Source organism: Scheffersomyces amazonensis (genome assembly GCF_036850825.1).
Source record: "Scheffersomyces amazonensis strain UFMG-HMD-26.3 chromosome Unknown RJT21scaffold_8, whole genome shotgun sequence".
Classification (NCBI taxonomy): Eukaryota; Fungi; Ascomycota; class Pichiomycetes; order Serinales; family Debaryomycetaceae; genus Scheffersomyces; species Scheffersomyces amazonensis.
The window spans coordinates 363,295-388,030 of NW_027042748.1; the positions used below are offsets into that span (position 1 = coordinate 363,295).

Below are 24,736 nucleotides of genomic sequence, written 5' to 3' on the forward strand. Positions count from 1 at the left end.
TAATTAGTAATTAGTTAGGACAAAAACAATGATACTTGCAAAGCGATGACATCCCAAATGGGATTAAAAGACTCTGGATCAATTACTACATTCTTTTAAGATAGTTTCTCCGAAGCAAATTCATTGTTCAAAATAAGTTACAGTCATTTTTCATAAACATCTTTGCTTCAAAGAGTTATTTTTACATATATTCGTAACTCGGATATCTAACAAGTCTTACATTATGTATTAATGTTGTAGCACTTATATATATCATTGCTATTGACATCTATTAAAGATGGCATTGTTGTAGTACAGTTAGTACCGGAAGTGTGTAGCGTTTTTTTGCTATATACAGTCCCAGCTCACTGGGAGAGCGATATCAAACCGCATCTGGAGGAAGTGTAATAGGGGGCCAAGGGTTGTTCAAACATCTGTAACATTATAATTCAATATTATCACCACGTAGTGCATTTGAATAATTAATTATATAGAACAAATAACAAACAGGTGAGTTGGGAACTATGTCGGGGGCATCAGATTTCTTATCCAAGGGCATAGATTTAGTTCAGAAAGCTATAGATGCTGATACAGCCACTCGATATGAAGAAGCATATAAATTGTATTATAATGGATTAGATTATCTTATGTTAGCAATCAAATATGAAAAGAATGCCAAGTCCAAAGAATTAGTCAAGTCTAAATTTACAGAATATTTGACAAGAGCAGAACAATTAAAGGACCATTTGGAGAAACAACAAAATAAGAATGGTGGAGGCGAAAGCTCGTCCACGAATGGTTCAACCAAAGCAAAGAAGGATGGAGCTGGTGGAGATGAAGATGATGCCGATACCAAAAAGTTGAGAGGTGCTTTGGCTGGAGCTATTCTTTCAGAAAAGCCTAATGTTAAATGGAGTGATATTGCCGGGTTGGAAAGTGCTAAGGAAGCATTAAAGGAAGCTGTCATTTTACCTGTCAAATTTCCTCAATTATTTGTTGGTAATAGAAAGCCAACTAGTGGTATCTTATTATATGGTCCACCAGGTACTGGTAAATCTTATTTAGCTAAAGCAGTTGCAACTGAGGCCAATTCTACTTTCTTTTCTGTTAGTTCATCTGATTTAGTTTCTAAATGGATGGGAGAATCTGAAAGATTAGTTAAACAATTATTCACTATGGCTAGAGAAAATAAACCGTCTATTATCTTTATTGATGAAGTTGATGCTCTTTGTGGTCCAAGAGGTGAAGGAGAAAGTGAAGCCCTGAGAAGAATTAAGACTGAATTATTGGTTCAAATGAATGGGGTTGGGAATGATTCTGCTGGTGTATTAGTTTTAGGTGCCACAAATATTCCTTGGCAATTGGATGCTGCCATTAGAAGAAGATTTGAAAGAAGAATTTATATATCATTACCTGATGTGGAAGCTAGAACTCGAATGTTTGAATTGAATATAGGAGAAGTACCCTGTGAATGTACCAATCAAGATTATAAATTATTAGCAGAAATGACTGATGGTTATTCTGGTCATGATGTTGCTGTTGCTGTGAGGGATGCCTTGATGGAACCAATTAGAAAAATCCAACAGGCAACTCATTTTAAAACAGTTCAGGATGATGATGGCTCTGAGAAATTAACTCCATGTTCTCCTGGAGATGAAGGAGCTAAGGAAATTAATTGGATGGATATTGAAACCGATGAATTGAAAGAACCACCTTTAACGATAAAAGACTTTATTAAGGCTATTAAGAATAATAGACCCACAGTTAATGCTGCTGATATTCAAAACCATGTTAAATTTACTGATGATTTTGGTCAAGAGGGTAATTAATTTATCCAATATATAATTGATATATTAAATCTTTATTTTGGCATAGTAATATACATAATGACTACATATTCTAATAACGCCTGGATGGCGATCTTTCTCTCAACTTATAGGCGAATAAATCTTCTTCTTCCTCTTCTTCTTGTTCTACCTGCAGAGGCTTATCATCTGGTATTATAGCATCTTCAGAAATATCGTCGTTTGATCTTCTATTGAAAATAGCAACATTCGGATTAGCTAACTTCTCTGCAAATAAGTCTTCATCTTGTTGTTCTTGACTTCTATTATCCTGGTCTCTATCACGTCTAGGACGACGTTCCCTGTCTCGATAGTTATTTCTTCTATGTTGTTGTCTTTCTGGTTCCCCGTGTAAAAGATAGTATCTTGAATAAAGCTTTGCGTTCTTAACCTTCCTATCAGATTGGAAGGATTGTCTAATGTGTAAAACGACTGATGAATGATCTTCTTCCATGGTTTCTGATTCTTGCTGTGGTTCATCACCGTTAGGCTCCAGTGGTTGGTTGGTTAAACCTAATCTTGCTGATAAATCTCGATGTTTAATAAAATTCAACACCGCATTATATGGTTTCGTTTCCCTTTCTTGAATTATTTCAGTCAAATAATCAACATTTTCAACTGTCAACTCTTGAGGTTTATCCTCTTCATATATGGCAGGATTAGAAGCTGTAATTGATAACTTCTTGAGAGCCTTGAAACTATCTTCATGAGTTTTGAAAGCAATATTTATATCTGAATCATTAACCCATTGAATTCTGAATGTAATTTGTTCATCTATAGGTAATTGTTCATAAGTTTCTTTACCAGTTTCTTCATCTTTAGTGACCAAATAATTGACATAATAATCTACAAATGATTTGATATCTTCACTTGATAAACTATCCACTCCTCTAATATGTAAGGCCTCTGGTCTAAGAGTTTCAGTATTACCATTTATATTGACTTCAATAGTAGATTGTTGTTGAAGTTTCAATTCTCGTTCTTTTTCCTCATCGAGAGTCTTGACAATGAACCCTCCATATGGAGCGACAGTTGGCTGGTCGGTCATTATAGTGCGATCTTTTTTTATTGGACTGTACGTGCACTTGACCTGCGATTAACTTTAAAGAGGCTGGCAGTCGTTGTGGTCTTTGTCTTCGCCGCTCATGGTGATTTTTTCGCGATCTTGATACTACTTACTTACTGCCAAATATTAAATGGTTGTTGAGATTACATTCATTGTTACATATATAAACTATAGTGACTATGTAGATGGTGTAATATATATAATACAGTGTATATTGTGCAGTATATGCTCTGGAGCTCACTCTTTCATGTCTTCATTTTCATTAGACTTGTCTTCTTCTTCTTTTTGATCTTCTTCTTGTTCTTGTTCTTGTTCTTGTTCCTCATCCTGTAGCTGATCTTCCTGTTTAGGCACCTTTTCGCTAGTACCATTGCCGTTGTGAGAATCATGCTTCTTCACATCTTCACGGATAAACAATACATTGTTGCATCTAATAAATATTTCTCCAATCAACTCCTCTTTTCTTTCTCCATCTTCATGTAATATTTCGTAAGTCTTATCCAATTGTAAGTTCATATAATTATCCACTGACAATAGTCTTCCCCTATATTCTGTCTTGTTCCATTTCAATCTTACTATTACTGGTTTATCTATTAAGGTTTTCAAGAATGGTTTAGGATTTATTGGATGAAACTAGAAAATAATGTTAGTAAAACTATGCTATTTTATAGTCGTTGTCTGAATGCTAAACTCTAATACTTACTGATGACATTATTCTATGATATATGCTATGTCCGACACTTATATTATATTTACTATAATTTGATGTCTCAATGTTAATCTAATCCACTGACACTAAAATATACTGTTACTGTTAACTCTGAAAATTTACTGTGCTAGAATCATTGCATCCACACCGCAACAAAAAATCTTTCTCCATACAAGGAAAACACGTACTATGATCAATATTTCAAACAACAGTTACGAGCATTCAACTAATAGCTTTCAGACTAAATATAGATGGTATGACCAAATTGAACCAAGTATTGATACTAGGGGGCCTTATTCGGTTCATTATTCCAACCTTATTACCACAAGTGGTGGATATTCTATCATCCATTATAGAAATTTCAACACCAATAAATTCGTTTAAATCATTACAAGAAGCATTCTATTATCTTAATAATGACATTAACTTATATGATGGAGGAATTAATCATCATCCTCCTGTATTAGTGATTTTATTATCATTTATAAATGATGTTGGATCATCTTTTGTCAGTAATATTTTATTCAATTTATTATACACAATTGTAGATTTATACATTACATTAAAGTTAATTGCTTTAAATAAATGGTATAATGAACAATGGAAAGGTTCCACAAGATATAATGATGATTTAATAGCTAGTTTTTATTTGTTCAATCCATTGCTTATTGTTACCAACTTGTCCCATTCCACGTTGATATTTTCTATACTCTTCATTATTGAAGCATTAAATCAATTATTGGTAGTTAAAAACTTACCAAGATCAATGATTGCTTTATCAATTGCAAGTTATTTATCATATACGCCACTTTGGTTAATTATTCCATTATTGTCTTTAATGAGTAATACTAATCCTAATGTTCCTAAAGCTGAAATATATGGAAGAAATTTAGGATTCTATATAATGGGATTAATGTTATTTATTATGCTGTCATTTTTAATTAATGCTTCATGGCAATTTATTCCACAAGTTTATGGAACAATCTTTATGTTTAATAAAATTCAACCCAATGTGGGATTATGGTGGTATCTTTTTACAGAAATGTTTGAATTTTTCACACCATTCTATGTTGGAGTGTTTAATTTATATTCTATAATATTTGTTATCCCAATTACATTAAGATTTACTAACGATGGATTCTTTGCATTCTTTTTGTCATTAACTTGGTTAAGTTTTACAAAATCATATCCTACAATTGGAGATTTAGGGTATGTATTATCAATAATTCCAATCTTTAAATCAAGTTTTCTTCAATATTGCAAGTTTTCAGTTATTTATATAATTTTGCTCATTGTTTGTCTCATTTTATCTCCTATATTCTACTATTGTTGGATTGTTCTTGGGAATGGTAATTCTAATTTCTTCTACAGTATTAATTTAATATGGGGGGTTATATATTTATTTATAATTATGGATATAACTTGGGCTAAATTAACCTTTGATTATATAATTGATAATGAAATAAAAGATAAAAAGCAAGTTGAAAAATTAAGGTTAACTCAAATATAAAATTCCAAATTTCCAAATTTCCTTTTTAGTATTACTTCTAAAATGGTTATGTATTAAGTGTATATTTATATATTTTATATATATATATATATATATTTAAAGAAAAAGTACAGCTTACAATATATTACATTCGATTTTGCAATAATTCGTTACTGTATTTTACAAGTTATACCCTAACATGTAAATGCGGCACCCTAACCTGTAAATACTTTAAAAGCTCCAATAAAAAATCGACAAAAGGAAAAGTGCACCATACTGAAAAAAATATCAAATACAATAGTTCAAAGCGTACGAAGAAGTCATCGTAATTGTCGAAGGAACTATCGAAAGAATAATTGTATATTATGTTGTCACGCGCCGCCACCCGTCGTTCTTACAGTACTGCTGTTCAAGCTGTAGTTAAAACTACTGCCAGAGATACTACTGGTAACTTAACCAATTTAACTGTTGTAGTTAACAATAGTGGTTCAAAAGCTGGTAAATCTGGTATTTCCCATTTATTATCAAGTTTCAATTTTTTAAACACTGGTGCTAAATCTGCTTTAAGATTTACTAGAGAATCTGAATTATTAGGTGGTCAATTTTCTTCCAATGTTACAAGAGATGCCATTGTTTTAAATACTTCATTCTTAAAGACTGATTTACCTTATTATGTTGAAGCTTTAGGTAATGTTTTAAGTAATACTAGTTTCAGACCTCATGAATTGGTTGAAAATGTTTTACCAGTTGTTAAATCTCAATATGAATCTGCCATTAAGTCAAACTCTTATCTTGCTTTAGAAGAATTACATGAATTATCCTTTAGAAAAGGTTTAGGTAATCCATTGTTATATGATGGTACTAATAAAATCACTCTTGATGAAATTAAAGAATTTGCTGCTCAATCTTATACCAAGAGTAATATTTCTGTCTTTGCTTCTGGTGCTATTGAAGAAGATTTAGTTCAATTCATTAATGATAGTTCTTTCTCATATTTACCATCAGGTGATGCTTCTTCAGTTGCTCCAGTAACTCTTTTCAAAGGTAAAGAAGCCAGAATCAGATCTGGTGGTGAATCTGCTGTATTTATAGGTGTTCCAATTAAACCAACTGAATTTGCTAAATATGAAGTCTTATCAGCTGCTATTGGTTCTTCTATTTTAAATTCTGATATCACTGCTCCATTATACAAATTAGCTGGTGTTGATGCTTCTTCATCTGTTCTTAAATACAAAGATGCTGGATTATTTGTCATCTCTGTTAAAGGTTCTGCTGCTGCTGTTTCTACTGCTGCCAAGCAACTTAAAACTATTGTTGATTCAGCTGATGTCAAGGCTGCCACCAAGAAGGCTGAATTATCCATTGCATTACAATCTACTTTTGAATCTCCATTATCCTTCAAAGCTGAAGCTACCCCAGTTAAATTAGGTGCTTTCAACTATGTTGCTATTGGAGAAGTCGATGCTTTACCATACGCTGATGAATTATAAATAAGAATAATAACCTCTTAGACAAACCATCATCCTTAACATACATTCTTTAAATATACACATGTGCATAAAATCGTACCATACCATACCATACCATACAATTCCATCTATTCACCACTTACCCTTCATAGACATTTATTGTTATCATGATTCAACCTAAAACTTAAATATTCTTTACTTATTATTCTCTTTATTATTCTTGTTAGTTTCCCTTATTTCTATTATTATTTAATATATAACTTAAAATTTTATATATTGCTGAAACATACGATTTATAGCATTCCAGATATGAATTTTGCAGCTTTCTGATAATTTTAGTATATATTTAATTTCCAGTCTTCTTTTGGTATGGTCGTGCGAAATGGTTGAATTTCGAGCATTTTTTTCTGTAATGATTTTTCAGATGGATGGATGGATGGATGCTTTACATATTGTAGTAGCACTTGTTGAAACTGTAGTTGTTGTTGTTTGGGGACTCAATATCATATAGGAATAATGTCAGATTACGAGGATAATGCCTTTAACGAAGGAGTTGAAAACTATGACGATTTTGATCAACCAGAACATTTCAGTGAAGAAGAATTTAATGAACCAGGTAATGATGAAGAATTAAATGGAGGTGATTATGGTCAAACTACCGATGGAAGAACCATTATAAATGGTGGTGATGGTAATGTAGTTGTACCTTCTACAAAGGTTACATCTAGACAACTTGCTATACCTAAGGATAAAAGATCAACTACACCATATATGACTAAATATGAAAGAGCTAGAGTATTAGGTACTAGAGCCTTACAAATTTCATTAAATGCTCCAGTATTAGTTGATATTGAAGGTGAAACTGATCCTTTACAAATAGCCATGAAAGAATTGGCTCAAAGAAAGATTCCATTAGTTATAAGAAGATATTTACCTGATGGATCTTATGAAGACTGGGGCTGTGATGAATTAATTGTTGATCATTAAGCTGAATAATCATATGCTTATAAGCCAAGACAGTTCAAAGTCAACATGAAAAGTTAAGTTATTCGGGTTTGAATCACTTTCTTCTCGATCATTTCTGCATTATGTATATTTCTACTTCCAATATTTTGTATAATACTAAAAACCATTTACCTTAATTAAAAATATGTAACCTAATCGAAATTATTTTAGATTAAAAACTTATTCAATGTAGTTATCTAACCAATTCTGAGCCAAAAACAATTTCTTTCCATCGATTGTCTCCTTAACATATCCCTTTATAATAGATTCAAAATCGTGCGGTGATAATTTATGATCACCCGACCCTAATTCTCCTAACTGTACCGAGCAACAAGCTGATTTTAACTTATCTACTTCGATTTCCAATGATTCATTGTTATCTTTATCGTTTGTAAATGACCTTAAGGCATTATATATTGTATTTTTATCATCTAATTTGGCCAATTCATCAGCTATAATTTTCAGAAATTGTGTGAAATTAATTCCTTCTTCATTATTACCATCAAATTCCAACATTGATTTTAAAGTTGCATTACTTGGTACATTAATCCCAAGAGTTTTATATAGTTTTACTAAGTCTGTTTTCGTTATTAGGGCATCTCTTGATTCACCATCTATTAATTTGAAAGCATTCCGAATCTGAGTTTTCTGTCTATTTGACAACGTACTTAACGATGACAGCATTTTCAATCTGAACCTTAATATAAAATAGATAAAAATAGATAATGTATATATAATATAAATATAATAATTTATAGTACCTGTATAGGCTTAACAGTGATCTCTCGTAAAAGTATGAGCTGGGAATTCAAATTCCTCACTGATGACGAAGACGATTACCGAAAAGTAAACAAAAATATAGCGAAAGATCTGAAATTTATACGCGTAGATTGATATTTACATTATAAGTCACGGCTAAAGTAGTATAAGGCCAGACAATAAAACGTATAGGTAGTATAGTATAGTATAATTTGTAAATGGAAGGTAATCTATATAACCAACCAGTGGTAATAGACAATGGGTCAGGAAACCTTAAGGCAGGATTTGCTGGAGAAGATAAGCCAAAAACATATGCTTCTGCTATTGTCGGACGACCAAAATATCCTCGAATAATGACTGGTTCATTATTACCTGAAGTCAATACAGATGGTGGAGCAAGTGGAGGTAAAGAGGATACATTTATAGGTAATTTAGCTCAAGAATATCGAGGATTACTTCGATTAAATTATCCCATATCTCATGGAATAGTTGAAAACTGGGAAGATATGGAATTAATTTGGAATCATACATATCAACAAGAATTGAAGATCAATAGTCAGGATCACCCATTATTGATAACAGAAGCACCTTTGAATCCTCGAAAGAATCGTGATAAGATGAGTCAAATCTTATTCGAACTGTTTAGTATTCCATGTATATATATTTCCATTCAAGCAGTTTTATCATTATATAGTAGTGGAAGAACTACTGGGGTTGTTATTGATAGCGGAGATGGTATAAGTCATATAGTACCCGTATATGAAGGATTTTCGTTACCAACATCAATAAAACGTTTGGATATTGGAGGTAGAGATATAACTGAACAGTTGGGATATAATTTACGTCGTATGATTGGAGTTAATTTGACTTCAAGTAGTTCTGAATTTGAAATATTACGAATAATTAAAGAAAATTGCTGCTTTATATCAAAAGATCCTATAAAAGATGAAAAATTATATTCATCAATTGCATATAGTACCGCTAGAAATAGCGGAAGTTATAATAATAATGAGAATTTAACAGTCTATAAATTGCCAGATGGTAAATCATTACCAATTGGAGTTGAGAAATTCCGTTCTCCAGAAATCTTATTTAACCCTCAATTAATAGGTAATGAAAGTGCTGGAATACATGATTTAATTACATTAGCAATTGGCAAGACTGATTTAGATCTAAGGCCTATATTGTATCAGAATTTAATTTTATCAGGAGGTAATACGCTATTGAAAAACTTTGGTGATCGATTATTGCTTGAATTAAAGAATTCACAATATCATCAGCAAAATAAAATGAAAATAAAGATATATGCTCCACCAGAAAGAAAATATTCTACTTGGATAGGAGGTTCTATCTTGGCTGGATTATCGACTTTCAAAAAGATGTGGATTACTCATGAAGAATATCAAGAGAATCCTGATATTGTACATATTAAATGTCTTTAAATAATATAAATTATTATAGAATAAATCATTAAATACAGTAATATCTATCACCAAAATCACCTAATCCCGGTACTATATATTTATGTTCATCCAAATGATCATCAATACCACCAGTAATTATTTTAACATCAGGATATTTATCTTGAAAATTCTTTATACCTTCAGGAGCTGCTAATAGATTTAAAAAGAATATACGTTCTGGTCTTACACCTCTTCTAAGTAAAACTTCAACTGCCATCATTGCACTTCCACCAGTAGCTAACATTGGATCTAATAAAAATACATATCTTTCACTAATATCTTCAGGTAATTTTTCGTAGAATAATTTAGGTAATGCAGTTTCTTCATCTCTTTGAATTAATATCTTACCAATTCTTACTGATCTACAACAATCTCTTAAACCCATCTCCATTGATTCTCCTGCTCTAACAATTGATACTCCACAAATTTTACCAAGAAATTTAGCTCCTTTATATGGATGACCACCATGACATTTTATAATAGCTTCTTCTACTGGTAATTGATTTAAACCTTCTTCTACTAAAAGTCTAATGATACGATCTGAATAAAATACAAAGTCTCCTCTCTTAGTGGTTTGATCTCTTATGATAGAATATAATCCTCTTAATTGATTGGTTTGTGGGAGTAATATGACATTCTTATGGACTTCCTGAGGTACTGACATGTTGTTTGGCGATAAAGAATAACTAGAAGTACTTATTGCAAAATACGCTGTTTTAAAGATGAGCTGAGATAGCGCTCGTAATTTTTTCTGGCGGTGTCTCAAGTGCCGGGGAACTTTTTTACGAAATTATTATTATTACTATTGTTATTATTATTGTTATTATTATTATTATTCACTCCAATGTGTGTTTGGGGTAAATAATAAGTTAAAAAGAGTTATTAGTTGAAATATTCAAAGTGTTAGTCTTTTTAGTAGAAATGTAGAGCTTATATGGGTTTTCATGAGAAATGGTCATAGAGATATGTACAACTTTGAGCAGTATTGCGAATTTATTATTTGCATTTGAATACACATATTATTTATTTAATGTATAATCTGTATTTTAAATACTATAGTACAATTGGTAATGTTGTATTACATTAAAAACTCTTTAGGCTTCAACTTCAACTGGAGCATAAGGATTTTCTATGATTTCACTACCATCTACTGGTGATATAGTTAATAAAGAAGTACATCTGACTACTACTAATCCATCGAATTTTCTAACTTTATCAGTCAATACAGTATCATCATCTTCATCCCTTAAGGTTTCTTCAACTTGTTCCAATACTAAATTCATTAACTGATCAAACCCTTTCAATATACCTGTAATTTGTCTTCCACCAATGAATTTGACTCTGATACCTTGATCTTTGTACTTTCCCAAGTCTAGAATAGCTTCCCTTTTGGGTCCCTCCTGTTTTTGACCTTGATTCTGGTTCTTATTTCTTCTTCTATTGTTATTGTTGTTGTTATTGTTATCGTTTCTCTATAATTAAATAATGTTAGTCAATCGTTAAAGATTCAGAATATGACATTGCCATTGAATTACAAAAGGTAACAAGCAACATCACCGGAAAATAATAATACATACCCTTTCAGACATATTGATTTAACTTCTTTTCTATACTTATATGACAGTGTTCTATACGATCACTGGTACTATTCCATCTTATTAAGAAGATCTTTGTGCAGCCCAAACTGTTGAACGAGCTGGAAAAAAAATTGAAGTGTACTAACCAAAATGAAAGAGATTAAATCATTACGATTACGATTACAATTACAATTGTGCTAGACAGAGAATAAGATATGCAAATATGTGTATGTAGAGACTATAACCATGTCGTCAAGACTATTTACAAATGGTTTTTATATACAAAGTCACAATGATTTTATGTAGACTATCATTATTGAAAAAAGATAATTAGTCAATTATCAGTTAATCAGTCATTTCCCGTCGATTAGAATTCATTTCTTAACCATAATTGAACTCTCTTTTTCTTTTCTTCCTTTCTCTTAACTTGTAATGGAGTCAATCCTTCATTTTCATCCTTCTTTAAGTGATCTGGTAATGTTCCTGCGAATACATTTACTCTGTGTGGAGACAAATTAAATTTAATACTCAACTTAGAAATTGTCCATTTAGATGGGTCTTCTTCTCTTAATCTTTTTATTTCAGCAACTGTTTCTGGTGTCGTGTTGTAATCTCTTTCTTCGGATGTTCTATAATTGGTTATGATAGGATAATTTTTCAATTCTTCTTTGGTGAAAACTTCAACCCTGGATAAAGATCTTCTTGGATCATTGGCAGGAAGAAATGCAAATGGGGTCTTTATTGATGGTTTGACAATGGCAGCTGGTGGGTTATGTATTAAACCTTGTATATTCTTAACTTTATCTCTTGGAGGTTTGAAGTTGAATGCTGATCTGTCTTGGTTAAATCTATTTAAGGGCACGGGTTGGAATGGGATGGTAGATTGAGTCGACGAGCGACGTATTGAATTTCTTAACATATTGTAACGTTGGCTTTAATATGATCTCCCTATATATGTACAAGTGGGCCACCCTTTATTATAACTTAGGTATGGTTCGTTGCAATCCTTCTTCAGAAAGAATTTTCACTGTTGAAATTTTTTTGCGCACACGAACAAGACAACAATTTTACATGTTAAACTCACATTTTACAGTTTAGGCCCATTCTCGTGAGTTTTATCATGTGATATTGGTGGGCTAAATGCTTTTCGCGGAATTAAATGTTCGTACTATCTTTCGGGATAGTACATTTGTCAAATTTAACAATACAGAGAAGATTAGCATTGTCCTTGCATAAAGATGACACGCTTTACAAAGAGATTTAACATTTTTTTTTAATTAAGATCATTAGGCAATGGTTCTTCACCTAACTGTAGTTTAACAAATCTAAACGATAAAACAATTATCATAATCCAAAGATTTAGAGAAGGAGATACAAACTTGTTCTAGGTTCGACTTTTCAGTGGAGAATTTTGGTTTTCTAAGGATTCCTCTGATAAAACAATCTACACAGGAAATTAAAGCATGTATTACACATCAAACGTTTTCATCAAAATTCATTTATAAATGGTCAAGGACATACGGAAGAATATCATACTGAGTATAAAAGTTGGAATTTATTTTATGTAAAAATTTGCAACAGAATTTTAGAAACTTCAAAATTTTTGATTGCACTAATAATAATCACTAAAATGTAATTACTATGTACTCTAAAATTGCAATTGCAAAATTGAAGCTTATCTAAAAAATTTAACTCAATCTCTCACTCTTTGGAATATTCTCCTATTTGAAACTTATTCCTTCATTTTTAAGGAAAGCAGATTTTTTATTCGAAGTAATAAGTTATAAGAGTATAGGAGATACCTAATTGTGTGAAATAGCTCATAACATGGCAAAACGTATTTAATAGAGAGATATGTAAACGAAGTTGAGAAGTTAGTAGTATTAACCGATTTTTTGATGTTAAACATACCACATCATTAAAAGTATTAGGTGGAGTAAATTCCAAAATCAGTATCAAAACTTCTGAATTAGGGTAACGGAAAATTTTTCGTTTATTTATTTTTTGCTCGTTCCGTCCCTTACCCCCTGAATTATTTTCTAATTGAGGCTTTAGTTTACATTCTTAGTCTACTGTTGATAATTTTATGAAAACGCTAGGATGTGAATTTATAGAGAGGATGCTGTAATGTATAAATAAATAAAATGACGATAGAAAAGAAATAAATAAGTAATTAAAATTAAAATGTAGGCAAATAAAACCAATAATATGAAACCAAGACCTTACAACAACAAACTCTTAGACGCCAAATCCCAGAAAATATATAGATCATTAATCATAAAACCAACAAAGAAGCTCCAAATGCAAGGGCCATGTATACTGAAATAAATTTTAATTTTTTGTAATCCGGGCTAGAACTTGAGCTAAGACTACCCGCAGAATTTGAACTTGATGTTTGAATACTTTGTATTGATGAATAGGTTGGTGTTATTAAGGTTAGGGTATGAATAAATGAATTATCAGAAAATGATCCTGTAGCTGTAACCCCACTTGTTTGTACTTCTATGGATAAATCTGAATTTGTTATGGCTTGCTGTTGTTGTTGGTACTTTAATTCTGTTACAACTTCAAGACCTGATAAAGAGCTTCCAGAGAACGAAGCTTGAGTGTATTCAGCATTGGCTTTGGTATCCACTAGTAAAGAAGCTGATGACATTATTTTTGAATCGTGCTATGAGAAATAAATTGGTATTCTATGTTTGATAAACTGAAGTTAGACTTTTATAACGATGTAATTAAAGAGTGAATATGCAAAAGATAGTTGTTAAATAAGAATAAAGTATTACAGTGGAGAAAATTACAGGGGAATTATATACTTATATATTTTCGCTCGACTAAATTTAATGCAAGGTACCAAACATGTAGAAGAATGAATTATAAAGTAAATAAACATCTTAATGACAAAATACTTCATAATAATAAACAACTGAAAATGTGACAATGCAATAATAAGTCAAAAGTTTTTTTTCGTGTAGCCATTAATAGCGAACAAAGTTTTATTGTTTCACAAGGGTTTGCTCATTGTATTTTCTTGTTTCAAAATTAAATTATCAATCTCATTCCAGGTCAAACAAAAGAGTTATTTTGTGTTCAACTTAAAAGTCGCTGTGTTTAGCTATTTAAAGTATAGGTTTTGAGATTGTTTAAATATTTTCCTCTAAACAATGCAAGGGGCATTCCAAATGACGTAACAGCCACTTGCCCGCAAAAAAAGTTTTTGAATTGGGGGTGGAGCCGAGTATAATATTTGAAAAAGAAAACATAGTACTGGTCGGCTTTCACGGTCAGAAGCATAAATAAGCATATATATGTAACTATGCTGTTCATGTTGCACTTGTATACCTTCATATGTACAATATGCATAGCTGAACTGCATTTATTTATATTGTTGGTAGTTAGTCTCTACAATAATCATTAATCCCATTTAACCAATCGAGGACGCGTCAATCAAGGGAACGAAATAGATTTGCGGTTAGAGAAATCTAATGTAGGGATAAACGATTTCGTAAGTGAGAGATCAATCTGGTTTGATGCTCTCTGGTGACTTATTCAATCTGGTTAAACAAGAAAAAAAAAAGTATTGAGCCAAGAACTTTCTTTTACTATTTGAACGTATTTGTGTCGAAAGCTTCATAATCACAAAATTGACGAACTTCTTATAACGGCCCGATTCTTTGAATGAATTAACTGCATATATCAAATGGTTTTATTATCTAACAAAGCAACAATTGAATGCTAAGTGATACAATTAACATAGATCAAGTTTAATTGGCTCAATGTAATAGTGATCAACAACAATATAAATACCTCAATAATTCCTATACAATTAACAAGACCGTGTCAGACAGAGTCTATTGCTCAAATAATCCTACACGAAAAGACTACAGAATAACAATATGATAGAGAACAAATCATTTACCAAACGGTACTAGGTGCCTGACTCGGAATATCCTCTTCGGAATCAACCCCCATACTTACATTCTCAACTTATTCTAGTGTGTCACAACGAAGAATTTCCAATTCGAACTTTCTACTCTTAAAATCAGACAGCGTACTTCTTGTGTTTTAGTATTACTTCTTTGATCCAATCTGAGAATCATAGCATATGATTATTTTAAGATTGAAGCGCGTTGTTAGAGAATTTGAAACATCTTCAGAATTTTTGTTAGATAATATCTGTTATACATCACTTTCTTTGACAGAATATTACGTATGTGCAGATCAACAGAGCTGACTCTTGTGAACAATGCACCATTTTCTCAGCTATATTCTATTACGTCTAATGCTTTTTCCATGTTCAAAACGGTAGAACATTTTGTGGCATTAGTACGTACTTGTAACTAACTACCTTATCGCATTTGACATTTGTAGCACCTTAAGATATTCTCCCAAAAATTTGAATTTTTTTTTTCCTTTCACAATAGAAGTTCAATATAAAACTAATACTACAACTTCATTCTTAATTATTTAGCCATAAAATTTTTAAACAGAAATATCAAAACAATCAAACAGTTAATCAAACATGATTAGACTGCAAAATCAAAAACTTTTGCCTATAATTATTTGCCGCAACACACGACCCGCACTATGAAATTTGTTGACACGAAAACTTTTTGAGTGGATAGAAAAAAACAATTGGCTTGGATGTTGAAAATTGATTCGAGGCGATAGCTAGTTAGGACCCATATAATAGTGTATAGCATATAACCAACAAAATATATCAGCTAATCGGACATTTGTACGGATTGGGAATTGTGACTGGATTTTGAATTGATTATAAGTTAATTGATTATATTATAGTTATGGCCGTTTTATCAGCAGCTATATGTACTCGTGGAGGTAAGCCCTTATTGGCTAGACAATTTAAAGAATTAACTAATGATAGAATTACTGCATTATTAGCCAATTTACCAAGTTTAATATCAAATTCTGCTAGTCAACATACTTCTGTTGAAGATGAATCAATTAGATATGTTTATCAACCATTGGAAGAATTTTATATTGTATTAATCACTAATAAAACTTCTAATATATTACAAGATATTGATACTTTACATCTTTTTGCAAGTTGTGTTAGTAATTTATTAAGAACAATTGATGAAAGAGAAATATTTGATAATTCATTTGAAATTATAAGTTCATTTGATGAAATTATTAGTTTAGGTTATAAGGAAAATTTGACCTTAAGTCAAGTTCAAACCTTCTTAGAGATGGATTCTCATGAAGAGAAAATTCAAGAAATTATTGAAAGAAATAAAGAATTGGAAGCAGCCGAAGAAAGAAAGAGAAAGGCTAAGGAAATACAAAGAAAAGAATTGGCTAGAAGGAATTTGGAACTGCAACAATCTTCAACATTTAATAATGTATATGGAGGTAATGGAAGTGATTCTTATCAAAGTCAATCTTATCAACCAACATATCAACCACCACCAGTTATAGAAGTTAATGATGGTAATAAAAATAGTAGTAATGCTGCTCGTCATTCCTTAAGTAAACCAATTGCTGGTAGAGGTGGTTTACAATTAGGTAAGAAATCCACTAAACCAATTATTGAATCTCAACAACCTTTATTAGCTCAACATCAACCAGTATTCCATCATACAAAACCTACTTCTGATGCAGCAACTCCACAAAGTTATGGTGGTGATGCAATCACTCCATCTTATCAAAATACTCCAACATTTTCTCAAAGTGCTTCACCTATTCCAAGTAATCCTAAAGTTCCTAACAATGGTATATTAATTACTATTCAAGAAAAGATCACAGCTGAATTGAGTAGAGAAGGTTCAGTGATATCATCTGATGTAAAGGGTGATTTACAATTAAGAATTAATAATGCTGATTTAGCTCATGCTAAGATTTTAGTTAAATCTGCTGCTAATGATAAATCAAGTAAAATTCAATATAAACCACATCCAAATGTTGATCGTAAATTATTTGTTAGTGATAATATAATTGGATTAAAAGATAAAGCTAAATCATTCCCATCTAATGATCAAGCTATTGGATTATTAAAATGGAGAGCCACTGGTAAACAAGATGATAATGAATTTGTACCTATAATTATTACAAGTTGGGTTAATCTTAATGATGAAGGTTATGCTCAAGTAACGTTAGAATATGAACTAACTTCTGATTTTGTTGCAGCACATCCTTCAAGTTCTGAGAATATTTTTGAAGATATTAAGATATTAGTACCTGTTGCAACTCATGAAGTTAATTTAAATAATGAATCTAATGAATTAGTATCATATGAAGTAAGTGAATTAGGAGTTATATTTAATATTGAAAAAATTACAATTGATGAACCTCAAGGATCTTTTGAATTTTCTATTCCAATTGATGAAGAAGATTCTTTATTCCCAATTCAATTACAATTTGAAATTAATCAAACTGAAAGTAATGAAAGTGATATATCATTAGGTAAGATTCAAGTTGTTGATGTAGTATCTGTAAGTTCTGATGAAGAATCTTTACCATTTGACTTACACTATAATTTACAATCTGAAAGTTATGTAGTCAATTAAATTCCATTCTTATGTTTATTTACTTTCTAATTATGTTTATTCTAAACATATAAACATATAATTCAACTTTTATAAAAATACATATACATCCATATAAATGATCTTATATATATACAAGTACTATCTATTGACCCAATCTACCTATCTACCTAATTACATACATACCTATTTATTTATTAATTTTTAATTTATTTATTTATCTAATTATAACCATCCAGGGTTACTTATATTAAATAAATTTTTAAATTAAATAATTAATGACATCCCACTAAGTCCAATGGAGAAATTTATTCCTAAACCGACTTCTGAATTCAATCGATTTAATTCTCGAAGTATAGATTGTCTTGGATCCTTATCTGTATCTGGAGGTTCTTTAATATGATTTATTATTATATTAAAACCTTTAAGAGGATGTAACTCATTATCAGTACGAAGTAGTGAAACAGTACTTTCTAAAACTTGTAATTCATGAATGAGATGATCTGGTATGAGATGTCCATAAAGTTCATCTTCATTAAGATCATTTTGATTGGAACATTCAAGAACCATTGCCACTAATTGTTTTGATATTATTAATGGAGCTGCAAATTTCCATGCCCTTAAATTCTTAGACAAACTAGACATTAGATCACTTTCAAAATCTCCAAATATAAGTACTGATTTATTGATACGTGTAGATGTTATAAAGAATCCCAGTGATAAATAACACTCATGCTTTGGAGTATTATTTTGACTATTGAAACTATTATGATTAACATTATTATTAATATTATTATTGTTATTATTATTATTAATATGATTGAGTTTGGAATTACAAACCAGTTCCTCACCAGTCTTACCATGACTTAAATCAACCATAGTAACAAGGTAGTTATCATTATTTATAGTAAAGATATTCCAAAATTCTTGTCTTTGAAAATTGACAAGATTGAATTGATTTAATTTGGGCCATATAACGCCATTAAAAACATGAGTTTGTAAAGCATCAATGGTATAATCAGATCCCCAGACTTGCTTAGGATTTGATTTTGAAAATGATGATGAGTTAATAACAAGTGCATTAATATGATCTAAATGAGGATGTGTTATAAGATAATTTTGAAGGTTTTTGCAAATGTTTTGAGCTGCTCTAAAACAAGTACCTGGTAAAGATTTGAATGGAGTAGAAGATCGTACTGTAGGAGCTAAATATTGAGTTGGTGATAAAGGATTAGTATATAATGATAATAATTTTGAATCTGGTTTTTGATGAATTTGTTCTTGATTGATTATTTCTGCCAACAGATGTAGACCAGACCCTGCATCAATACATACCAATTCATCAACAAGATTTTGATCAACAATTTCTTCGTAAGTTATACCTGCAGGTTTAAGTAGAATTGAACAATTTGTTCCTTCAATGGGTCCACCACTGGATCCTAAAAATGTAATTTCAAAACTCATAATAAGATATATCGTTTAATCATTTAGTAATGACAGTTGTAGGACTTGAAAAGACTGTTTGGGGGTTAAAATGGGAAACTTTTTGGAAATGAGTGGAATAATAAATTGTGCTAGATTAAAACCGGCAAATAATAAGGGAATCTAATGATTATATATTTAAGGTGAGATAACAAGTTTCTGAGACAACACACTTAAAAACGAATCACAAACGATTAATTGGGATGAGGTAATGGAATCAAAATGTAAATATAATGTATAACTTTATTATGTTAATTCGGAAATACAATTGAATTAGCGTATTAACTTATAAGGCGGGGGAAATCAGTAAAAATAGAATTTATTGCTTGAAGTGTAATCTAAAAAGGTAGCGAAATTAGGTACCTATTATAATTATAATAATAATAATAATAATAATAATAATAATAATAAAGTAACAAATGTAAAGTTAAGAAAAGAACACCACAACAAGAATAAATCTTGAAATTGAAACAATACCAAGTAGAATTATCAAACAAAGAAGGGCAAGTAAAAGACAAGTAACAAAGCACTAATGAAACAGAATCAATGCAATAAGGGAGATTCCATACAGCTAAATTACTATGAGATGCAATGAATTGCCCTAAAGAACAATATTGATGAACATTCACAAAATGGAAATGGAAATGGAAATGGAAATGGAAATGGAAATTAAAATTAAAATGATAGAGATAAAAGATCAATGAGGTTTCAGCCCATCTGTATGTTTACTCCATCTAACTTTAAGATTCCATCAAGTATTTATAGGTAATAATCGGCGGGAATAGTTACCGTTCAGTGTTCGAAAAATACACCACAAAAAAATAAATTTAGGATTGAATAAAAAAAAATATTAAAAATAATTAAATTAATTCTGCTGGTTAAGTTTATCAGCTTCTAGAAACATTTTGGAAGTAATCGAAGTAGAATGTCTATAGTTAAGAGTATACTTACACGCCCATAAATCCCAGGCGAAGTACATGATGTACATATTGATCTCCTAACATCATACATATCTTAAACCCGATCTATGTATGCTTGTCTTACTTTAAACTTTAGCTTTTCGTCTGTCTTTTTTCTTGGGGTAAGCTTTAGGCCCAATTAGGAAGTATTCTAGAAACTGGTCTTCTCATCTTAAAAGTATACTTTTTGGTGAGGTGATCTTTAATAGAAGCAATTCAGATCTGTGAAGAATTATTTACTACATCCTACAGTAATATTGTTAATGGTCCTTGAATCAATTCACCATCAGTTGATACATTCGGGAAGTATGTCAACCACAAAAGAAGACCAATCGAACAAATTATTTACACACCCACAGGCTTCCACAAATTTAAGCCCTACCCCTCCTTTGCCCAATAAATTTTATTCCATTTAATTATTAATTTGATTTTTTATTTCTATTTCTATTTTATTATTGCATCGAATCGTTCTATACCTCCCCCCCTTTTTTTAATCTTAATTCCCTGATGCTTTGCATTATTTCCCACAATTTCTGCAAAGAAAACTCGTTCGACACGTTATAGTAACGGCATTTAGTTTACATGTTCCGGGTATTTATGGTTAGTAGAAATACTATATATATGGGCCGATATAATCTAATTACTTTGTAATGTACCCGCAAATCACTATTTTATTTCTCACCTCATGGTGGGTCAAAGTACAAATTTCCGTTTCTTTGTTGCGTCTCCGTATATGTAATAGAACAAAAATAACCTCTTCCTTCCTTATCGGTAATAAATTAACTAATTCCAGTAATGGCTTAAATAATTCTATTCTCTACGTTGGAAATTTTTTCAGACTAATTCCGGCTATGCTTAGGCTAAAATTGACTTTTATTAGCAATACAATTTACTTTACTTTACTTATATTCGGTTATCATTTAAAAGTTGACTCTAACAAGTTCATATAAACTTTCCGAGGAACACCGCTATATTGCCATGTACGGCATATAATTGGATTCAACTGAAATACATATAGATAGATGTCGTAATTGAAACGAGATTTACAGTTTGGTTTTGAACGCATAGAAATCACAGCCACTTTTCTTTGATGGTTGGATTGTCTACAATTAGTTTCATAAAGAAAATAATTTTCTATTAAGCTATAGTTCTACCTATAATTGCTTACTACCGTATCCACTTATATCCTTAGCAAACTTCCAACTTTGGTTTTCAACCTTCAATTCCTTTTCATGATTAAATGTTATTTGCTTGGAACCAGATTCACTTGTTTGGGATTTAATTGTTACCAAAGAATACTTATCGGCAGCTCTTGCATCACGATAAAATAAAACTCTCATACAATTTTCCAATACTTTTCTTGCATCTTCTTCTTCCACTTTAGTATAATCAATATCATTTGGAATCAATTGTCTTAATAATGGTACAGCTAAATGACTACCAAAACCAGTAGCTAACGTTGATGAACCATAAGTTACACCTAATAAATCCACATATTTTAAAAATGGTGTACCATCTTCATTAAATCCACCTACAATAACGGCATTCCATAAGGGATCCATTTTAGATCTTCTATTATATAAAATCTTGGATAAATATTCATGAACATGTGGAGCTCTTAATTTATGTCCACCATCACTATCATAAATTTCTTCTTCAATTTCTAATTGAGCTAAAATTCTTTCAAGTTGTTGTAAATCAGATATATCACCAGAAATACCAACAACAGTTTCATCACCAACCTTAATTAATCTTTCTAAATTATTAAATCTTAATAATGAACCATATGATCCTAAATTATCAGCAGCAATTATAATCCCATCTTTGAATTTTAATGATACTACAGATGTACCAGTTATAATTGGTTGTTGAGTATGCATTTTTGGGAAATCATCCAATTGACTCTCATGTTGTTGATTTGATGCTTGTGCAATATTATAATTGTAGGTACCATAAGTTTCTTGATTTGGTCTACCCCAATGGAAAGGATCGTGATTCATTTTATATTAAAGTCAGTGGCTATTATATGATCGATAAGTTTAAAATGGACTAATAAACAAGTAAAATTATTAAAATAGGCTACAGTTCTATCCGTGAGACGATAATTCAATTAATAGATAACACAATTGAGTATTTCCGTACGATGTTAAACTTGATTGTAAGTTGAACAAACGGAGTATCGACTCTGAGTGGCAACATACATTTGCCAATTTTTTCGTTGTATTAAATTCTACAGTGTATTGTGTGCAGGAAATTATTCTTAACTATCTATAATTTTATGACTACAACTACAACTACAAGGAACAACTTCTTCCAATTCACCTTTTCTGGGGATTGAATAGATTTTAGATTCTAATCATGTATATAAAATAAGCAGAATTGTATCGATTTGTATTCATAAATTTTATGTAAGTACGTAAAGATTTTTTAATGGATGTGTGAAGAACTCTAAGATTCCATTGAAGATATCAAATGAAATATATATGTATATGACTTTGGATAAATGACGTGAAATTCTCAATAAAGTATATCAGCACCTCCACTAAGGATATCATCAATTTCAAGATCCTTAGGAGCTTTGTATCTGAATCTTGGTGATAATTCCGATCTTGAGAAGAATTGTCCTTCTTTTGGCTCTATTGGATTTGAATTGAAATAATTCGAAATGGCTGCAGTAATGGAACTAGGTAATATTCCATTAGGAGCATATGGATGTGGTTTCACTTCGTGTGAAATGTGTTCTAAAAAAAATGGGTTAGTTATTCGTTGTTTCTCCAATAATAATTGTCCATTGTTATTATACTTACTGGCAGTGTGAGGACCTCCCACAAATTTAATCAATGGAACATGTTTCAATAGTCTTGCTGATGATCTCATTTCTATTATTTATATATTGATATAATATGAACGTTTATGTAAATGTTATTCTTATATGTTAGCATTTCATCACTAATTTAACATTTCGGTTTTTTTCCCTTCAAGACGGTTGGTCCCGGAGAATTTAGTCAATACCTGCATATAGACATTGTCACTACCAATTGAGATATTGGATTTAACGACCACAAATACTGAAGGTGTATATATTATTATCTTATAATGATAGCTTTAACTGGAAATGCTCTATAATAATCTAAAAAATATCAGTGGTTCTATAGAAAATATAACTGAGAATATTGATACCGTTGCTTCTGACCCAGAATTGGAGTTAACAGATATCAAAAATGGCTGCAATGATATTTGCACCCGCTCAATAAATCTACTTGATTTACCAAAAGAAATTATAGAGAATATTATTTTCTTTTTACACTTAGAAAGTGGTTCCTGTCATGATGTTTTATCTTTGTTGTATACTACCAAAATATTGTATTATCCATTTCATTATCTTGTTTACAAGTTCAATAATCCATTACTTATAACCGGTGATCAAACTATTCATGGAGTAGTGGCAGTAAAAGGTGAAAGTGATTTACTGATATTAGTAAACAAATACTCCAATGAGTGTTCAAAAATAAGAGACATCGAAATTCATGATTTTATTAAGAGAAGTAATAGAATGACATTGTATACACTGCTGAGATGTGGTTTGAGCTCTTATGACAAGTTAATATTGAGATCATTAAAGCTATTCAAATATTTAAATTCAATTAGTTTGGTTTTATCAGACGCTTATGGATTAAGGTTATTGAATTATTTTCAGACTTGTTCTTCTTCTTGTATTCAACACTTGAATGTTGTCGTTAAAGGCTACAAGTGGTATAATTTCAATAGAGCTAGCTACGTTAGAGGATTAATCAAAAAACTTAAAGACACCAAAAATGACAATGATACAACTACTGGATTTACCCACTTGAAATCAATATCAATTAAATCTGCTAGTGTTCCCATAAAATCATCTACCATTCATACATCGTTCTTAATTTTTGGGAGATTCGAACAATCAGAGAATCTATTTGAAGATTACTTCAGATCTCCTGCAGTTCAAAGTTTTGAAAAATATAATGATAAATTGTTTAAATCAGGATTATTTTCATTAGGGGAATTAATATATTATATTGTCAATGCAAATCGTCAAACTTTAGAATGCTTGGAGTTTATTGAGGTTGATTTGTTCTTAGTATTCCCCACTTCATGCCCTTCATCTTCAATATCTTCTTCCCTTGATTTTTCCTTCCCTAAATTTAAACTCCTTATTGTAGACGATGCTTCATACCTCAAACTAACAATAAATCTATTTAAATTTCATCTGAATTGTGAAATAACAATTTTGAATGAAAGTTCATTCACAGGCTCCATGATGGTAATTAAAATAAAACCTGCTACTTCTACTAATTCTAAAAGGAAGGTCACTGCGACAAAGGTATCTGGAGGAATCGAATCTTATAAAAAGAAGATCCTTAGCAAGAATAATTAGGCATATATATTTATTAAT

At 30.8% G+C, this 24,736-nt stretch overlaps 16 protein-coding genes across 16 annotated transcripts; 7 read left to right on the plus strand and 9 right to left on the minus strand. All coding sequences in view use genetic code 12, as the record gives it.

Annotated features, from left to right (window-relative positions):
• Positions 1-398: 398 nt before the first annotated feature.
• Positions 399-1,873, plus strand: VPS4 (AAA family ATPase). Its single transcript, XM_064882655.1, has one exon. The coding sequence runs from the start codon at positions 504-506 to the stop codon at positions 1,806-1,808; it is 1,305 nt and encodes a 434-aa protein (XP_064735985.1). The 5' UTR covers positions 399-503; the 3' UTR covers positions 1,809-1,873.
• Positions 1,874-3,010, minus strand: RJT21DRAFT_123264 (uncharacterized protein). Its single transcript, XM_064882656.1, has one exon. It carries the CDS (start codon positions 2,869-2,871, stop codon positions 1,879-1,881), a length of 993 nt encoding a protein of 330 aa, XP_064735986.1. The 5' UTR covers positions 2,872-3,010; the 3' UTR covers positions 1,874-1,878.
• Positions 3,011-3,025: 15 nt separating this feature from the next.
• Positions 3,026-3,669, minus strand: RJT21DRAFT_128761 (mRNA splicing protein). Its single transcript, XM_064882927.1, has 2 exons — positions 3,593-3,669; positions 3,026-3,522 (listed from the first exon to the last, which is right to left on the minus strand). Exons 1-2 carry the CDS (start codon positions 3,599-3,601, stop codon positions 3,127-3,129), a joined length of 405 nt encoding a protein of 134 aa, XP_064735987.1. The 5' UTR covers positions 3,602-3,669; the 3' UTR covers positions 3,026-3,126.
• A 140-nt stretch (positions 3,670-3,809) lies between these two features.
• RJT21DRAFT_123266 (GPI-anchor transamidase subunit) lies at positions 3,810-5,200 on the plus strand. The gene has a single exon (XM_064882657.1). It carries the CDS (start codon positions 3,855-3,857, stop codon positions 5,106-5,108), a length of 1,254 nt encoding a protein of 417 aa, XP_064735988.1. The 5' UTR covers positions 3,810-3,854; the 3' UTR covers positions 5,109-5,200.
• A 129-nt stretch (positions 5,201-5,329) lies between these two features.
• QCR2 (ubiquinol--cytochrome-c reductase subunit 2) lies at positions 5,330-6,972 on the plus strand. The gene has a single exon (XM_064882658.1). It carries the CDS (start codon positions 5,453-5,455, stop codon positions 6,575-6,577), a length of 1,125 nt encoding a protein of 374 aa, XP_064735989.1. The 5' UTR covers positions 5,330-5,452; the 3' UTR covers positions 6,578-6,972.
• RPO26 (DNA-directed RNA polymerase core subunit) lies at positions 6,973-7,687 on the plus strand. Its single transcript, XM_064882659.1, has one exon. The coding sequence runs from the start codon at positions 7,073-7,075 to the stop codon at positions 7,541-7,543; it is 471 nt and encodes a 156-aa protein (XP_064735990.1). The 5' UTR covers positions 6,973-7,072; the 3' UTR covers positions 7,544-7,687.
• A 54-nt stretch (positions 7,688-7,741) lies between these two features.
• RJT21DRAFT_3538 (uncharacterized protein) lies at positions 7,742-8,245 on the minus strand (the record flags this gene model as incomplete). Its single annotated transcript, XM_064884272.1, has 1 exon — positions 7,742-8,245. The coding sequence occupies one exon, from the start codon at positions 8,243-8,245 to the stop codon at positions 7,742-7,744; it is 504 nt and encodes a 167-aa protein (XP_064735991.1).
• Positions 8,246-8,417: 172 nt separating this feature from the next.
• Positions 8,418-9,776, plus strand: ARP1 (actin-related protein 1). The gene has a single exon (XM_064885087.1). The coding sequence runs from the start codon at positions 8,539-8,541 to the stop codon at positions 9,760-9,762; it is 1,224 nt and encodes a 407-aa protein (XP_064735992.1). The 5' UTR covers positions 8,418-8,538; the 3' UTR covers positions 9,763-9,776.
• FUR1 (uracil phosphoribosyltransferase) lies at positions 9,777-10,505 on the minus strand. Its single transcript, XM_064885086.1, has one exon. It carries the CDS (start codon positions 10,445-10,447, stop codon positions 9,791-9,793), a length of 657 nt encoding a protein of 218 aa, XP_064735993.1. The 5' UTR covers positions 10,448-10,505; the 3' UTR covers positions 9,777-9,790.
• Positions 10,506-10,685: 180 nt separating this feature from the next.
• Positions 10,686-11,526, minus strand: RJT21DRAFT_123271 (Sm-like protein). The gene is made up of 2 exons (XM_064882660.1): positions 11,361-11,526; positions 10,686-11,255 (listed from the first exon to the last, which is right to left on the minus strand). The coding sequence occupies exons 1-2, from the start codon at positions 11,370-11,372 to the stop codon at positions 10,878-10,880; spliced, it is 390 nt and encodes a 129-aa protein (XP_064735994.1). The 5' UTR covers positions 11,373-11,526; the 3' UTR covers positions 10,686-10,877.
• A 43-nt stretch (positions 11,527-11,569) lies between these two features.
• Positions 11,570-12,409, minus strand: RJT21DRAFT_123273 (mitochondrial 54S ribosomal protein mL58). Its single transcript, XM_064882661.1, has one exon. It carries the CDS (start codon positions 12,277-12,279, stop codon positions 11,728-11,730), a length of 552 nt encoding a protein of 183 aa, XP_064735995.1. The 5' UTR covers positions 12,280-12,409; the 3' UTR covers positions 11,570-11,727.
• Positions 12,410-15,941: 3,532 nt separating this feature from the next.
• On the plus strand, positions 15,942-17,987 carry RET2 (coatomer subunit delta). Its single transcript, XM_064882662.1, has one exon. It carries the CDS (start codon positions 16,163-16,165, stop codon positions 17,885-17,887), a length of 1,725 nt encoding a protein of 574 aa, XP_064735996.1. The 5' UTR covers positions 15,942-16,162; the 3' UTR covers positions 17,888-17,987.
• PDE1 (3',5'-cyclic-nucleotide phosphodiesterase PDE1) lies at positions 17,988-19,746 on the minus strand. Its single transcript, XM_064882663.1, has one exon. It carries the CDS (start codon positions 19,328-19,330, stop codon positions 18,134-18,136), a length of 1,197 nt encoding a protein of 398 aa, XP_064735997.1. The 5' UTR covers positions 19,331-19,746; the 3' UTR covers positions 17,988-18,133.
• Positions 19,747-21,461: 1,715 nt separating this feature from the next.
• Positions 21,462-22,307, minus strand: RJT21DRAFT_116385 (proteasome core particle subunit beta 7; the record flags this gene model as incomplete). Its single annotated transcript, XM_064880426.1, has 1 exon — positions 21,462-22,307. The coding sequence occupies one exon, from the start codon at positions 22,305-22,307 to the stop codon at positions 21,462-21,464; it is 846 nt and encodes a 281-aa protein (XP_064735998.1).
• Positions 22,308-22,523: 216 nt separating this feature from the next.
• Positions 22,524-23,230, minus strand: RJT21DRAFT_123279 (mitochondrial 37S ribosomal protein YMR31). The gene is made up of 2 exons (XM_064882664.1): positions 23,115-23,230; positions 22,524-23,048 (listed from the first exon to the last, which is right to left on the minus strand). The coding sequence occupies exons 1-2, from the start codon at positions 23,182-23,184 to the stop codon at positions 22,825-22,827; spliced, it is 294 nt and encodes a 97-aa protein (XP_064735999.1). The 5' UTR covers positions 23,185-23,230; the 3' UTR covers positions 22,524-22,824.
• Positions 23,231-23,422: 192 nt separating this feature from the next.
• RJT21DRAFT_142161 (uncharacterized protein) lies at positions 23,423-24,718 on the plus strand (the record flags this gene model as incomplete). The annotated part of the gene is made up of 1 exon (XM_064883416.1): positions 23,423-24,718. One exon carries the CDS (start codon positions 23,423-23,425, stop codon positions 24,716-24,718), a length of 1,296 nt encoding a protein of 431 aa, XP_064736000.1.
• Between the last annotated feature and the right edge of the window lie 18 nt (positions 24,719-24,736).